Genomic DNA, 17,169 nt, shown 5'->3' with positions numbered 1-17,169 from the left:
TTTTGGCGATCGGCGAGAACAACAATTCGCATTTGAAACGCCCCGGGCGATGGGCTTTCCCACGCTACCTGAGCGCGGCGAGAGCTGAAATCAAATTAATATGTGATATGAGGCGCTGAGAGGCGCTGAAAGGCGAAGCGATTCGCTCCGCAGCGAGGGAAACTTAAACCATGAGCAGATAAGATATTTATCCAGGTGCTGGTGCCTCCTCTCGAGCCTCGTAATCGCAATCACCCACAAAAAAGTGTGTTGGCAAAAAGGCAGAGCAGAAGTGTAGCCATAAAAAAGAACATACGAAAAGGCAAATGTGCAAACGCAATTCAATTCGAGCAGAGGTCCGAGCAACCGAAACAGCAACAGAAACAGAACCGTGAGAAAATTACACCCACAGAAGATAACCGGGCGATATTCGTATCCACAAGATACTCGCACTCCAACTGCAGCGATAAGCGTTTTGCATTGTGACGCAATCGATTTCGTAGTGCGAAGGAGTACGCACACACAATTGAAAAATTACTATTTACCCAGCGAGAGTTTAAAGTTCGTGCCCATGCCGGGCAGTCGAAGTATCTCGTAGCTTGTATCTCGCAGCTCGTAGCTGGTATCTCGTATCTGGCGGATACGCACACACTGTGCCTGTGTGTCGGACTCATCGATAAGGGGCAGCGTGTGAAACCAATCAGAAACCCGTTGATTGAGCCGCGAATGACCCACGACTCTGCGTGTGTGTGCCAACATTGGACTCTTGCATTTCTCGCATTTCCCACTCACTTTCCCACTACGCAGTGAAGTGGGAATACTATATGCAAATCAGGAGCAGTTAAGCAAGTGCCTTTTACAAATGTGATTATATGGGAAAGTAATGATTACAAGCCTTCCTCCTTTTCATTTACTAATCTCGAATATTTTCATAAATAATTTTGCATTTAATTTTGCAATTTTCCATTAGCTATTTATGCATTGCAGGGAAGTAAATCGCTTTGATGAGCAACTGATTAACCTTCTGTCTCGTCATTTGCTCGTCGCATAAATCGCAGCTCCGTTTTCGCATTGAACTCCTGTTCATTTGGAATTTATGCCCGCACTGCCATTTACCTGGATTTCACGTCCACAGGAGTTTCAGCTAGTGAATCCACCTGCCCGATCGATGGCCAGATAAATGGCATTTTATTAGTCGACTGTTGGCTGCTGGCTACTTACCTGGCTCACTGGCAACGTAAGACGCCAATGGCAGCTTAATGTCAGTGGCACAATGTTTGGGCCATGTTTATTGGGATTAGTTGGCTGAAATTATGACCAATTTGTCGGGTTCAATGAGATGCAGGGGCTCCCCTTTTAAGTCAATTGCATGCAAAAGAGGCTCCTCCTTTGCGACGCTCGACTCTTCGACTCTGCGAAGTGCTGGTGGATCCATAATCCATAGAAGGCGCTCGGCGAGCACTTATTTTGCGTACATTTTTGGCAACGGAAATAAAATTAAAGCCTTAAACAGATAATGCCCCATCAACGCACTTTGCGACGCTGCCCGCCACAATGTATTCAATGCAAATCTCTGCTCACGAATCCAGTTGCCCGCTGGTAACTTACATGGCTCGGTGGTTTGGGTTATTCCTGGCTTTGAGTTCGGGTTAATAGAAAATTTATAATGCCAGCGAGCCATAAATTTGCAGAACATCCACCCACATGCAACGATAGATGGCGCAGGCCAAGGAGCATTTTTGTGTGTGGGAAAATGGGCATAAAAACGCTGTAATTTGCAGTTGACAAATACGCAAAACTCCTTACTGAGCCCGGCCTGCAAAAATTAACTCATATTGCAAGTCGGTGGCTTTGGGTACATTCGATTGAGGTGGGATGGTGCACTGTAACAACTATAATACTAAGTTGGGCTGAGAAATGGAAATGCAGATTCACTTCACTTTTAAGTAACTGAAGCAGAGGCTTAGGGTTCTATATCTATATATATTTCTATATTATTGTGGCTTTTATTATACTTAGTACTGGTATATTTGGCTGAGTGTGTAGGCGCAGGAGCAGCCTCAGCTCGAGAGGCCCGAATGATTTATGCCCGCAGTGCGGCCTACGAAAATGTGTAGTGGCTAAGGTGGCATAAAGGATGGAAAGGGGAACGGGAAGGGGGACGGGAAAGGGGAGTTGCCACAATAGCAAGGGGTAGTGGGAGGCTCAGTGCGCCGGGCGAGAGTGTTTTGCCCCCTCTGCTCCTCTTGCCACCGCCAAGCGCCCCTTGCCACTGCCACATCCCCTATCACCGGGAACTTGCCACTCGGCTGCATGGGACTCCTACCTGTTGTGGCTGCGCCCCAGGCTGCAATTGTCTGCTTAAAAGCGCTCATTCTGTCCACAATGAAGCCACATAACTTGGCCGCAGTTACCGTCTGTTACCCATGGCCACTATGCCCCCCCCCTCATTCCCGCCGATGTGATGATTTATTGCGGATCCCCTGCGTTCCCTGGCCTCCCTCAGTCCACTGCCATGTTTCCTCCAGCTCCGCCAGTTCCTCCAGTTCCTTCAGTTCCTCCAGTGGCTCCTTTGGCGAACCCAGCACGGTAGCTGCGGCTCCTCTCGCCGAAGCCGAATTGAAACTTTATTTAATAAGTTGATGTTATTTGTTAACTGCGCAAAGGGCGCTTCCAGAGCCCAACTGAGTTATGTGGCGGTGGATCGAGCCACTGGAGGCACTGCATCTAATGCAGCGAAACAGGACTTGTGCAAGGCATTCGACCTGCCTATGGGTATACATCATTTGGTTGCTCCAACTCTGCGTTATGGGATTAATGCAACATGTTTTTAAATGCAAACATTGCTCTAATCGTTTTACCAAATAAATATGTTTATTAAAACTAACTAAGAGTGATGTATATTCATACCAAATATTTAAGCTCTGCAAACTGAAAATATAAATATCATTAAGACCAAAGAAAAGATACATGCTTACGGAAGAATAGAATAGTAATAAGATTAATTTTTAAATGCTAAAATGTACATCTATTAATAAATACCTTGTTTCATAGCTCTACTAAAACATTATTTTAAAATGGTATTAAATGATTGAACAATTGAAAGCAACCTTCATCTTTTTTATAAGGAAGTGTTTCATATAAATGTAATCCCTACTTCAAAGAACAACCATAGTTGGCTGATTCCTTTTGGACTTATGGTGACCCATTGTGGAGTTCACTTGCGGACGCACTTGACCCCATTGGCATCGGGACTTGACCGGACCTTCTCCCCCTTCTCCACCTAGCCAGTCCTGCGGCGATTGGTGCGTGTGTCAGGTGAATCGCATTAGAAAGTCGCGGACGGAATCGGCGGACAGATCACTTTAATCTGAGCCGCGGCACACTTGCTGACAAATTGCTGATAAATAAAGCGAGAGATTTGCAATAATGCCTTTCTAATTTCATGCGTCGCCGGCGAGTCGACTCCACTCCATAGGCTCCATTGGCTCCACTGGCGACTCCTTTGCCATTGGGCATGCAAAGCTGGACAAAAAAGCAAAGCTCCAATCCTGGCATGGCGCCTCCATCGCGCTGCTCCATTGAGATCGCTGCTGCGGTCTGTGGCCCCTGGCTTTCAGTTTTAAACATTTTCCACACGTAACGCGAAAGTTTGAATCATTTGTCCAGCGCACTACGCAGCGATTTTCATTTAAAATTCTTGTCACAGACATGTAATTGCAACGCGCCAACGACATCGTCGATTTCAACTGCAACTTCGATCCGACTCCATCGCTGTGGGCAAGCCAGTTGCACTGGAAAAAAACTTATGGTATTTGGTTTGCTTTTCAAAACCAATACAAATATTTGACACCAAATTGCAACGCAACTTTGATTGGCAGTGGCATAGAAAAAGGTGCAGAAATCAAGGAAATGCTTTCTAAAAATAATCCTGTATTAATAGAATATTTTCATATATAATATTCTTTAAAATTAATATTTTTATAAATGAGTATTTTTATAATTAATATTTTATAACATAATATAATGTATTTTTATCTATAGGCTATTGACAATATGTTTGTCAGCCGCGATGGCCGCTGCTGCAGCTCTGCTCACCCTCACCCCGCCCCCCTGCCGCACTCCCCCCATCGCCCCCCTCCCCGCCGCTTGCTACATCTTGTGGCACTCTGTGTTGACACAGATAAGTGCGTGGCGGCGGCGATAAGTAGCGTTTTATGCATTAATTTCAGCTCAAAAGAGCATTATTTATTACGCATTAATGCGCTGAATTAACGTTTATTTAATTAATATTAATGCGGCAGCCGCTCTTGCTGCAGTTTGTTGCTGCCGCTTGCTGCCGCATGTTGCAGTTGTGCTGCATTTTGGCATAGATTTTTGGGTCAGAGCAGTCCTCTTAAAGATTGCCAGTAAACGGTTGGTTAACTCGGTAACCCAGTCATGATTGCGACTTTAGAAAGGATGTCTTTAATGTGCTATTAATTCTAATGAGTTATTATCTATAATTTTATGTACATTTTTAGTATAAGGAACTTTTTAGTGATGTGTCATAAACTTGTGCATTTTCCTTATCGCCCATGATCCCCGGCAGTGACCCTCAAAGTTGTGCAAATATTTTACCACAAATCGAAGTGGCCGTCGTCGATCCGGTAACCGAAAATCAAATTGAAATTGAAATCGAAAGTAAAGTCGTCAGGCAAATACATCATTCGCTCGCCTCGAGATATCCGAAAGGAAACGGGCGTTGCGATGGGCAAATATTTGCGAGCCAACGATAAGGGCCTTCTTATTTTTGTTTTTTTTTGTTTTGGTTTTTTTCGGGGTAATCGATCAGTGTCAGGCGGGGTTGGGGGGGCGTGGACCTTGCAACGCAATAAACCCAATAATTTATAGACCAATCACAGACGCAGTGCACGCACCGCGAACAAGTGAAAAAATCATAGTCCAAACACACATAACGCATTAGAGGCGCAAGAGCAGAAGGAGATGGGGGATGGCGATGGCGATGGCGATGGAGATGGAGTTGGAGTTGGAGGAAGAGGCTTGGACTGGATGCACTTGGTCTGGGGGATGGGGGTGCAATTTATTGGATGGACAACGCACAGCGGGCAGTCGCGAGTCCCGAGGTGCATCATCCCAGTACTTGCCTCATTGCCAATTGATTTATACAAACGGCAAAGCAACGGAACACAAATTGGCTGCCTCGAAGATCTCTCTTCTATGCGCTATATGCTCCTAGCTATTATTTGGATTTTTTTTCTCGATTTTTTTTCGATTTTTTTGCTGCAAACTATGGCTATGGGAGATGATTTGTTGCACTTTGGCTGCAATCACAGAGAGGCTAGGTTCTGCGTATACGCAGAACTCTTTGGGGCAACTGCTTAACCTGGTGACCTCCACGCTGGGAGGGATTCGCTGGGCCTGAAACTTTCAAAGCCATTGCGCACACGTGTGGCACGTTGGGGATTTCCTTGGAAAAGCGCCTTAGATATCATCATCATCAGCATCATCATAAACAGCATTGCTTTGCATGCCGACTGCGTAGCTAATTAGATCCTTAAATGGCCAGAGCAAGGCAATCCCCCGGCGGAAAGTGAGATTGCTGCTCAGCCAGGCAGGCAGGCAGGCGTTGGCAAAAAATGCCACACAAATGACGAGCGGCGGACCCGTTGACCGTTTTTGGCTTGGCTATCGAAGTGGCAACGGGACGCGGCTGCCAAACAGCAAAACACCAGTTTATCGGGGGCCGAAACGACCCAAAACAATAAATTACGCAATCCAAATGCTCAACTGCAGTCCATCAATGGCATAAGGAGGCAGTCTCGAGATTCAGAGTCCCAGTCCCAGTTCCCAGTCTCAGTTCCCCGTGCCAGTCGCAATCCCAGTTGCAGCGTGGATGCATTACCATATCGGCATAAATTCCGGAGCACATCGTTAAGTGGGCTGACGAGTGGCCGGCATCGCCGAAGACGTGTGCTGCAGCTGGAACAGGTTGTCCGTCCTCGTCGTCGTGTGTTGCATGCTGCATGTTGCAGGTTGCTCACTGCTGCCGCTGACTGCACACTTGCCACATGCCGCATGCCAGGCTGCAGCCGCATCAACTCCCACAGCTAATGAGGGAATTACCCGCACTGCCAATGCCAATATCGTCATCACCATCGATAATGGCTGGTGCCCGGCCCCAGGTGGGGGTTAAACCAGTGGGTGGTGGGCGTGACCTTTGGGGCATGGCGCCTGCTGCACGGAGCGTAGGCTTTGGCTTTAACATGCCGCGCCAGGAATGCGGACTCATGGCTTTAATGATTCTTGATGATCTGTAAGCAAAATTGCAGCGTTCGCTGTTTAAGGATCATAAACATAAACTGAATGCTATTTACACCAAATAAATGAAAGTTTTTAGAAATAAATACGCACTTTAAATAAAATGTGAAGGTGTTTACTACTTATTTGGAATTCACGATCGCAATTGGCTTAGAAGAACATCAAGCCAGGTGCTTCCGGAGGAGCAAGCTCAGGTGCGGACTCCATGTCATCCGCTGTGGTGGTGTCCTTCACGGTGGTGGCACTCGTGCCTTCAGTCGTGGTCTCGTCACCACCCCACTCCGAGATCATGTCCATGATGGAGAAGATGGTGCCCTGCACCAGGATGAGTATGCCAACGATCACATAAAATATATCCTTCACCAGCTTCCACTTCCACTTGCCATAGTTGTACTCCGGCGGATAGTACAGACAGATCTCGATGAGGGCGGGAAACACCAGGTTCAAGAGCGATATGGTAAGTGCTCCAACCAGCGACAGCAGTGGACCCAGTTTGGGCGCAATGATCCCGGTTATGCAGATAAGAAGGACCACACAAACCCGAAGGATGGACTCCTTCAGCGCAGCGTTCTTGAGCTCTCCACTTTTATTCCAACAGTGATTCATTATAATGTCAATGATCACGAAGCCGGCCAATGGATAGGTGAGGAAAATGGCCATGGCTATAAACGCTTTGGCAACTTGCGAAAGTCTGGGGGTTACACAAAATTGTAGCTATTTAAAAGAAAGAATTCCTCGACTATCAGATACCCGTTACTTACACTTCGTCTGTGGGAATATTGAGCGAAATACTGCCATGAAGTTCGTCTCCGTAGCGCCAGTAGCCCATAACACCAAAAGTTACATACGAAATTATAACCAACAAAATGGCCCGGTCGAGAACTCCAAACCAGCCGAGGTAGTGCCGTGGTTGGGCCATCTCCGCTTCTATGGCCAGCATCTGGAAAAGAGTTAACATATACACTTCTTATAAGAATAGTTAAAAAGCTTTGTAATAACTTAAAGAACTCACCACGCCCACCGATGTGATGGAGAACAGGGCTATGCCAAAGAATAAAGGCAACTTTTCGATGTTGCCAAAGACGATGTCGCGATCCGTTATTGGCGGCAGATCGAGGAACAGGTAGTACATCAGCATACAGAACCCGATATAGATGAGCATGGAGGCCAGGATGTTGAAGGGCACTAGGTACTTCAGTCGGCGTATCAGGAACGCGGGTATGAGGCAGATTCCGACCACGGCGATATAGATTCTCAAGTCTGCCGTGCCCCAGTAGAAATCGACGAGTTGCTTGAAGGTGGCAGCCACAAAGACATTGTACACGACACAGACACCGAATTGGGAGAAGGCCAAGACGCCATCGACCAAATACCCACCGGCCTTTGCCATGTACTTAAAGAACTTGGGTCCCTGGTTGAATGAGTATTCCATCGCTACTGGATATGTGGCATAGCCAATTTGCATTCGACGCGAGCACTCTATCATGCAAATAATCTTCAGGCATGAAAAGCACCGAAAAATATAATTTGTTCAACGATTACCTTCCCAAACTCACCAACATCTGCATGCCGTGGATGAGCATGAAGCAGCACGCAATTAGCAGGACAACGCCATTGATCATGCCGGCGTAATTGAAGGACAATGGAATGGCCAACACTCCCGTTCCCACCACGCATTTGAGGAGTGAGAAAAAGGCACCCAAGTCACTGCAGAAAAAGTATCAGAAATGAGTTTCAAATGATTTTAGCTAGGATTTTTAGCTAGGATTTTAGCTAGGATTGTTAGCTAGGATTGTTAGCCAGGACTTACGATATAGGCTTCTCCACAGTTCGATGTTCGTAAGGATCAAAGCCGCTGTGGAAGAAAGTTGGATAAGTTTGGTTAATAAACTGTTAAGAGTCTTTTGTAATTGTTGTTACCCTTTCTCGGCCATGTTCAAATGTTAAGTCTGTTTTGTAGATACAAATCAAGTTAATACCGTGTGTATGTCGTAAAGATATGACATTCTAAACAAAGTGACTTGAATTCTTTATGTACATACCTCTAAAGAACTAAAGAAAACACATTTGAATATTCGGTGACACATTTTTTTATATACTTACATACCTCTAAAGAACTTAGAAGCTTGGTAAATTATAATAAAATTATCCAGGAATAATATTTGTATATATACATTGTTTTAATTGCACTTAATAACAAGCATAGCTAGTATCTGGAAGTACACAGCCTTTAGACCTTTTTTCTTACAACCGGATAGCGAGCGTAGAGCGTTCGCAGGGACACCACTGTACCGGCCACTCCGCCAGCCACGCCCATGCCAATGAAGAGCAAGGATCGAAGGAGAAAGATCCTTCCAGGGCCGTAGTCCTGCTCATACCGCAGGCAGATGTCCACGATGCCCGGCAGGATCAGACCCAGTTGGGCCAGGCAAAAGGAACCCACGAAGGAGAGCAACAAGCCAAAGTCCGGATACTGGATGGCCACCAGCACGGACGCGATGACCAGCGCAATTCTCAGCAGGAACTCCACCGCCCGCGAGTATCTGTCCTCCAGCTCCGGTTCCAAGTAGTTCCGCCAGATGATGCTCACAGTTACGTATCCTTGCAGGGCATAGCTGAAGAATATGGCCAGGGCAAACATGCCAGTCACCAATTGTGTCAGGCTTACAAAATAGAGAAGAGATTCTAGTTCATCAACTAAATATTGTAAATTGTAATAAATACCCACAATTCGTCTTGGGGCAAATTCTGCAGTATGGAGTTGGCCGTATTCTGGCCATATCGCCAATATCCAAAGAAGCCAAAGATCGCATAGAAGCTGATTACCACGATCATACCTTGATTCAGAATGCCACAGGTGCCCATCAAGTTTTCCGGGGTTCGCATACTTCGACCGAGGGAAAGGATCTGCAGAGAATGATATCCAATTTATACAAAGAACAAAGGATATCTTTAAAGTAACAAACGCACCACTCCAACAGATTCAATGGAAAAAAGCACAGTGCCAAAAAAGATGGGAAAGTTCCTCAGCGGCTGAATGGCATGAAGTGGTTCAAACTCAGGAAGATCCCGGAATAGGTAGTTACAAATCACGCCATATCCTAGTGTCAGCGAAATAAGTTTGATGAATAACTAGCACATTAATGATAAAACCCACCTGCTATTAGAAGGATGTTGGATAAAATGGCAAACGGCACAAGACTTTTGAGATCCCGAATCAAGAATGTTAGGATCAATGGAGAGGCTATCAAGGCCATGTAGAGCCTCTCATCCCAGGACCACAAGTACATATCCCCCAGATGCTTCAAACTCTTGGCTATGAACACCACGTAGACGCAATCCACGCCGAAGTGATAAGCACACAGCAGGACATCCACTAAATAACTTAGGGATAAGGTTTAGGAAATATATTAATAAGAAAAAGTGATTTACACCAACCCAAAGGGCTTGCTCAGGAAGTGAAACTTGCGAGGTCCTTTCAGGATAGCCAGTTCCACAGCTTTTCGATAGCTGATCAGGGGCATTTTGTGTTGCAAGCCCAAGTTATTGATATGATGAAGCTGTAGAAATATATTTATGACTAAAAAGTATGTAAGTAAGTTAGTAACTTATACCAGTATGTGCATGGCATAGAGCATAAAGCAGCTCAGGGCAAAGGTGCCAACAATACCAACTAGCCAACCCGAGTACAGAAAAGCCTGTGGCATGGCCAGGCAGCCAGTACCAAAGCCACACTTCAGCACATTGATGAAGGCTTCCAAGTCGCTGTGGGTAAACTCTTAAGGCATAAGGATACCTCACTAGCAATGGGATCTACTTACGACATTCCATTATCCCTTTTCGAGGACAAACGAGCCTCATTGGCCAGCGGTGATCTACAAAAGATTTCCAATTACAAAAGCCAATCACTCATTCCGGAGTTGACTTACCCGAAACTGTTTTGCACACCGCCCAGGAGTCGCTGGTGTATGGAGAGCTTCTGGTCTAAACGTCTCCTCTTCTTATTGCCCATTTCAGAAAAAATGAAATCACTTTTAGGCGAATTATTATTATTATTAATCAGACGGAAAGTCAGCGCCGACTTTGGTCTGCAATTATGCAAATGTGGATCACAGCAGATCCACCTCGGGTTACGATCTCTGCTGGAGCTGGGATGTGGAGCTGGGATGTGGAGTGCCATGGCAGGATGCCAGCTTCCAGGAAGGGTGGAGGTATTAGCATGGCCCTGAGCGGCTATCATTTCCAGGAAAGATCCAGTTCCCCCTGTGATGTGTGGGCGTTTTAGGCCTGGCCCAGGAATTCGCTACCTAAATTATGCCACTTGCCTCGGGGTCTTGGGCAAACTAATTAGTGTGGCCAGTATGGGGGCATTTTTCAATGGCCCCCACCTCAATTGGCACCTGGCCATAAATTCAACCGGCCTTGGGACGGCGGACAATCTACAGTTTCTAGTTAAGTCTGCCCACCTCTCAATCCTCTCAAGCCTCGCAATCCTCTCGAGCTTCTCAGTCCCCTTGGCATTGTGTGGGGCCAACTGCCCGCTGTGAGCCACCACCTCCTCCTCCAATCTTTCCGGTGCCGAATCGAAAATGCAAATGTGCCGTCGCCCAGGAGAAAAGTGGGCATTCCCGAGGGGCCAGAAGTCAACTAAGCAGATTTGTTTATTTTACTTTCCATTCGCTGTTTTCCTATATCATAAATAGTCGCTCGTTAGTCTGCGTTTCATTTAAGTCAGACTCGTCTTCACCCTGTACTCATACAATTTCTTTTAAAGAAAGTTATCTTATTTATTTCGATAAAAATTTGATTTGCTTTTGTATTAGTTATGTATTTAGTACATTTTAGTACTAAGAACCCAGCAGTATTTGATTAAAGAACAAAGTCAGTGAGCAACCATCCAATTCCTAATTCGAAATTCAAATGCAACTTAACCCTTCGTTTTCATTATGCCTGCTGCCCTAGGTGTCAAGATAATGCCTTTAGGTAGTCCATCGATTCCTTTCGCTGGTGGCTAATGGTGGTCACGTCCACGTCCTCCTCTCGCTGATCCTTGTCGCCCCATCCCCAAACTGGATGTGATCCATCGCCCGTGCGCTGGGCTCTTTGCCTAACCAAATCGAGGGACACACTCTTGAGATCGTAGGCCCAGCCCAAGTAGGCCATGAAGTCGATGAGCTTGGTGGTCACATCCTGCGAGTACTGGCCCAGCTCCGCACTCTTGTAGTCCCAGGGAAAGACATGGTGGTAGTTGTGGTATCCCTCGCCCACATGGAAGAATATGAGGAAGCTCTGATCCACAGGACATATGTTCTTGTCGTAGGGCCTCATGCCGTGCATGTGGGCAGAGCTGTTCACCGCCCAGATGAAATTCAGACTGACGCACCAGCGAAGCAGGGCCATCACGTGCCAGGACACGTTGAAGGACTCGCCCCACAGGCACATGGGCAGCACGGTGGGCAGGACGAAGGCAATGATGGGCATCAGGAGCAGGTAGTACTTCTTCTGGAACATGAGCAGTGGATCGGCCTCCAGATCGGACAGATCTATGTGCTTGCCCTTGGCCACAACTTCCGGATGCTTGCGACAGCACAGCCATCCAATGTGGGCGAAGAACCAGCCGCGCTGCGAGTTGTACGGGTCCGCATCCGTTTCCGTGTACTTGTGGTGCACACGATGATCCCGCGCCCAGTAGTAGACCGCATCCTGGAAGGCGAACGTGTTCAGGAACAAGAAGATCAGCTTCAGCCGAGTGTTCGCCTTGAAGGTGCGATGTGCCCACAAGCGATGGGCACCGCCGGAAATGCCCAAAATGGTCACCACCACAATGGGCAAGAAGAGCAGGAACGTGGTCCACGTGGCTGTCGTGAGGAGCAGCCACACTCCGTAGAGAGAGACTAAGTGAAGGATCGCGAACAGCACTATGTTAAACCACACCAACTCCAGTTTCCTGCCATCGGTGGTCTTTAAATGGTTCACATCCGAGGACAATCCGCCGTCCACCGTCTCCACATCTGATTCGTAGAGCACTCCGGTGGTGTCTTTGCTGTTGGGTGGCATGTTGCTCTATGTTCGATACTGTCACTTGTTTTTGGGCTGTGCTCCTATTTATCAGCTACATAAACACATTGTTTACATTGTAGAAGCCCTAGTGCCATGCAAATTCATGACCCACAATCGCTAATTATGCCAATGCATGCTAGAAGTTCGCATTGATTAGCAACTGCAGCATAAGCATGGAAAATTTAATTGCAAGAATTCTGGCTTCTCGAAAATTCTGCTCTATACTATTTTTGGTTAACCGAAAAGTTTCTTTTCAATTTATTTGGGACTGAGTATTTCTCTAAGTTTTTCTGCGTGCAGACAGTAGATGCTTGATGCGGCTGCTGCTGCCGTTGCTGTTGCAGTTGCAGTTAGATGTGGCGCATCATTAAAGTGCAGACAAATGGCAGCGCGGCATGTGCGGCACATGTCAGGCTGCACAAGCTTTAGCAACAGGTGAAAATGCTGGAATTCTGATTATCCACCGCTGCTGCAGCTGCAGTTGCACTTGCAGTTGCTGTTGCAGTTGCACTAGCAGTTGCTGTTGCACTTGCAGTTGCTATTCAGTTGCTGTTGCGGTGATTGGCAGCAACTTAAACTGTAACTTTCAGCGATTTGTCGTCGTTGTCGCTGTCGTTCTCTTGGCACTGGCACTCTGCTGCTGGCCAAACCAAAACTATTGGCCGTACAGCATGCAACATGCGCATAATTATCCGAATGCCCCGCTGGCAGCATGGGGTGCAACATTCCACCGGCCACGCCCCCAATTCAATTTACAGCCGGAAGTGTGGGTGTATACTTATTTGATATACATTCGCAATCTGCTCGTGTTGCCAGTTGCCAGTTGCCTGGTTCTCCTTTCGCAAACTCATTTGCTGGTTCATAAATCATAAATCGCAGCGGCAACTCCCGCATAAAACGCAAAAAAAAGTAACCCAAATCAACGCGGTTTGAAAAACGCATTTAATGATTGGCGAACAGCAGCAACATCGAGAGCAGCAGCTACAGCAACAAAAGCAGCAACAGCAACAACAGCAGCAGCAACAGCAACATAATAGGCCCATCTAGAGGCAACATTCGCGTACCAGCAAAAAGTGGGAGGATGCAGTGTATTTTCCCTCGCCCCGCAGTGCTGTTTTTTTTTTTCTTCATTTTAATGCCATTTGTTGCTGCCGCAGTAGATGTTGCTGCTGTGCTGCTGCCGCTGTTGTTGCTGCTGCTGCTGTTGTTGTTGTCGGGCCGTTTGCCTTTTTGGGGCCCGTGAGGCATTCGCCTAAGCGGCAGGTTCCTGTCTGCCCCATCCAGAGCGACGTTGACTGCATTTTTAAGCGCGCTCCGCGCATAAAATAAAGCCAGATTGCAGGTCTCTGCCTTGGGGCCATCATCCTCCCGGTTTGGCTTCTTGAATGGGGCGAGTAAAAGTGCAGGATGCTTTGTTGTCCTGCCTCTCCGGACTCGCAGCCCAGTCAAGAGCCCAAACTCCAAACTCAAACTCCAAGCTCCCAACTCCACTCGGAAGCGCTTCTGCAGATACGGCAGCTAATTTTCGATGGGCAAAAAACCAAACCAAACCGAAAAAAAAGCACAAGCGAAGCATCTGAGATCTTGGAGCGATAATGATGCAGGTTAATCATTAGCCTGGTACGTGTATTATGCGATTATTAGTTGGGTGTGCGGCTGTTCGGCAGCTCCCTTACTTCATCTTCCATTTTGGGCGAGGATTACCCGCAAGCTCAATATTTTGGTGGGCGTTTGCCTCTGCTTTTCGAGAGTGTTTCTTTTTTTCAGATAATTTCCAATTTCCGCTGCAATGTTGCATCTACATGCGGCCAATTTGTCAACGCGGCGGCAGCATGTTGCTGCAACATGTAAGTTGTCAACGTTTTTTAAGAATCAATTGCCGCCCAGCAGTAGTATGGTATAGTACCACAACTAGTACTAGAAATCCGATCCCGGTGGACTCCGCCTTCTCGGCTGCCGTCTGTCAGCGTCGAGGATATAGCATATAGCTTATGGACCAGACCAGAACAGCCGGATGCCACACAAGCGGTTCGGAAAGGCGGCCTTGAACGAAGTAAAAGCCCAAGTACTTGGCAAAAATCATTGCAGAATTTAAATGAGCGCAGCACACACTCATACACACTAACACACACAGTTGGCTTCAGAAATATTTTGAGGGCAAAAAGCGCGCTCAACTGACGTGCAACATGATTTTGTAGGCGTGCAACATGCGCATGCGCAACAGCCGCAACTTTATCAGATTCTGCGCTCGTTTTAGCATTATTTCTGTAAGTTTTTTCGCCTGCCTCGCCGGCATGTTGTTGACTGTCAATTGTTTGGTGGGCGTTGCAGCAGCAGCAGCAGCAGCAGCAGTTGCAGCAGCAACCAGCAACTAGCAACAATAGTTGGGGCAGCAGCAGCAGCAGCAACATAGACTGTCCCACAGTCTGCAGCCAGACTTTTGAAGCTATATCAATGTCAACAGCATTATCACACTACGCTGTCAATATGCAAATGCCCAGAGCAAACCCAGCGACAACAGCAACAAGCACTTGCCAGACCAAGTAGCAACAGCAACAACAAACAGCAGCCACAGCAACAACAACAACTGCAGAGGCCACAACAACATTCGCCTGCAAAAAGACAAATAAATGCTTGTTGCAGGCGATTGTTTTTCATGTGTGCGTATGTGACACTCGTTAACACGAAGCGAAAATGCGCGAAATGCGATATTTCACACGATTTATGCACGGACAACGACAAAAGTTGCAACTGCAAGGGGGCAGCAGCAGCAGCAACAGCAACAACAGCAAAAGCCGCAGGAGCAGCAGCAGACCACACAAGTTGCATGTGGCCGATGGGGCAGCTTAAGTTGCCTGCCGCTGCTGGCTGAATATGAAATACGCAACCCGAAAGCAACCCTCCATTTGTTCAACTTAATTTGGACTCCCAGGAAAAGCGTTCGCAAGATGAGTTCTACTTTAAGACTAGTACTAGTAGTATAGACAAGTACTGAAATGTAAATTGAGGTGTTGCAAGTGCAGCTTAACACGGAAATATCCTTATTGCAACCATAAGTGGATAATACAAATGTATATATACTAGAAATATATTGAATGAGATTAGCTGCTGATAAGAAGTAGTGGAAATATATTGGATAAGATTAGCAGCCGATAAGAACTAATTAGACCACTTGGATAAATCGCTGCTGCCACATTCCACCATGTTGCAATTGGCAGCACGTACTACATAGCCTAAATGCAACGTGTGGCTGCTGTGGCTGTGGTGTTGCAACCAGAAAACAGGCAACAACGAAGAGCCACAGCAGAGCGCTTTTTGGAGCGGGCAGCTGATTAGCCAGCTCAGAGTTGGCAATTGCTAATGGCCAAGTTGCCGCTGCTGGCGTGCTAATTTGACAGCCGGGCCAAGTTTTCAGCGAGGGAGAGAGAGAGAGTGACTGCTTTCGAGATTTATGCGTTGCCAGTTGGCAGTGGTGGCCACGTATTTGCCCATTGGCCCATGTACATAATTGAAACGTAATAAATTCTGTGATGTTGCAGCGTTTTCGTGCACAATTAGCGACTGCAAACTGCAAACGGCAAGCCTATATAGTTGCAACTAACGACAATTGCTGACCATTTCCATTTCCATTTGCCATGACTCGCCGTCCGATTATTAAATAAATAATTTCATAGCGTGGCTAGTAGTAGCCACTGCCTTTGCTGGTTTTACAAGCTGTAAAGTGCGAAATCAACACGCTTCATGCCAACTACAGATTGAGTGAAGCCAGGGAGTACTACATACTAGTTACTCGTGCCCCATTCCTTTCCTGATATCCACTGTTCGAGTGTCCAGAGTGTCCACAATGTTAGTTGTCAACACAAATGGCAATCGGCGTTGATAAATTGTTGCTGCCTTGGGCCAATTATAACCGTCTTTGGGCCTGGCTGAATATAGCCGACCGATAGCCCCGATGATAGTCCGATAGCCGGCAATCTGACAACCCCCTTCCGCCAAATTGCTCTGATCATGTTGCCGCTGTTGCCCCTGTTGCCGGTGTTGCCGATGTTGCAAGGCTTTAGCATGCAGATATCGCGACGGGTTTCCTTTCCTGCGAAGCCCCGCAAAGGAGGTTCCACTCTGCTTCCGGTGTGGGCGCAACAGGGTATAACAGATTTCGTAACCCAATACCCGATCGATCTCCTCTTTCAGCACAACTCCTTCAAATGAGTAATTTGTCAGGGGCAGCACACACACACAAAAAAAAGGCGCCAAAGGCAGTCACGTGCTGCAGGGCAAAGAAAGGAAAAAAAAGCAGAGAAAGCAAAGAAAGCAGGAAGAAAAAAGGAACTGATACGAAATCCCAACTCCCCCGCAAATCCACTGCATCCACTCACTCAGATGATCCATCCAGGGTTTCGCCCTGCAACATCAGCTGTTCCCTGTTCCCTTCCAAAATCCATCCAGAATTGGCGCGCGCTACTCCTGTTCATTATCGTTATTATCTACGGCCCGGTGTGTCCTTATACAATAACATCTAATTTCCTACCTTTCGCAGGGGCCAGGGCTACCTAGATTTCTACCTACACTTTGTCTGTGATTTCCTCACAGGACACATCCCTTGCAAGGAGGGAGAGTGGCAGGAGCAGGGGCAGGGGATGGGGTATCACCCGCATCACATCCTTGATCGATAAATGTTGCATATTTGTATTCAGCGCTAATGACAACGGGGCAAGACACACGGAATGGGGCGATCGAATCGGAAAGATGCAAGATACAATTGATACAAAAGATACAAAGGAATATACAGATATCGCTATAAAGAGGTGA

The 17,169-nt window shown here is 46.9% G+C and overlaps 3 protein-coding genes across 4 annotated transcripts; all 3 read right to left on the bottom strand.

Moving 5' to 3' along the window:
* Nucleotides 1-6,399: 6,399 nt before the first annotated feature.
* LOC122617397 (glutamate transporter polyphemus) lies at nucleotides 6,400-8,325 on the bottom strand. Of its 2 annotated transcripts, XM_043793245.1 has the most exons (6): nucleotides 8,221-8,325; nucleotides 8,111-8,155; nucleotides 7,857-8,007; nucleotides 7,313-7,795; nucleotides 7,062-7,240; nucleotides 6,400-6,991 (listed from the first exon to the last, which is right to left on the bottom strand). In XM_043793245.1, the coding sequence occupies exons 1-6, from the start codon at nucleotides 8,232-8,234 to the stop codon at nucleotides 6,451-6,453; spliced, it is 1,413 nt and encodes a 470-aa protein (XP_043649180.1). In that variant the 5' UTR covers nucleotides 8,235-8,325; the 3' UTR covers nucleotides 6,400-6,450. The 2 variants fall into 2 exon arrangements, with proteins under 2 accessions (XP_043649180.1, XP_043649181.1); XM_043793246.1 differs by lacking the exons at nucleotides 8,111-8,155; nucleotides 8,221-8,325 and having other exon boundaries at nucleotides 7,313-7,779; nucleotides 7,843-7,993.
* Nucleotides 8,326-8,519: 194 nt separating this feature from the next.
* LOC122617652 (proton-coupled amino acid transporter-like protein CG1139) lies at nucleotides 8,520-10,365 on the bottom strand. The gene is made up of 8 exons (XM_043793579.1): nucleotides 10,230-10,365; nucleotides 10,122-10,175; nucleotides 9,915-10,065; nucleotides 9,739-9,860; nucleotides 9,458-9,684; nucleotides 9,271-9,401; nucleotides 9,029-9,207; nucleotides 8,520-8,963 (listed from the first exon to the last, which is right to left on the bottom strand). Exons 1-8 carry the CDS (start codon nucleotides 10,310-10,312, stop codon nucleotides 8,531-8,533), a joined length of 1,380 nt encoding a protein of 459 aa, XP_043649514.1. The 5' UTR covers nucleotides 10,313-10,365; the 3' UTR covers nucleotides 8,520-8,530.
* A 900-nt stretch (nucleotides 10,366-11,265) lies between these two features.
* Nucleotides 11,266-12,357, bottom strand: LOC122617551 (acyl-CoA Delta12-desaturase). The gene has a single exon (XM_043793456.1). The coding sequence runs from the start codon at nucleotides 12,355-12,357 to the stop codon at nucleotides 11,266-11,268; it is 1,092 nt and encodes a 363-aa protein (XP_043649391.1).
* Nucleotides 12,358-17,169: the final 4,812 nt, after the last annotated feature.

This window comes from Drosophila teissieri, chromosome 3L (genome assembly GCF_016746235.2).
Source record: "Drosophila teissieri strain GT53w chromosome 3L, Prin_Dtei_1.1, whole genome shotgun sequence".
Lineage (NCBI taxonomy): Eukaryota > Metazoa > Arthropoda > Insecta > Diptera > Drosophilidae > Drosophila > Drosophila teissieri.
The sequence above is the reverse complement of the archived record's forward strand: the minus strand, read 5'-3'. Positions and strand labels throughout refer to the sequence as shown.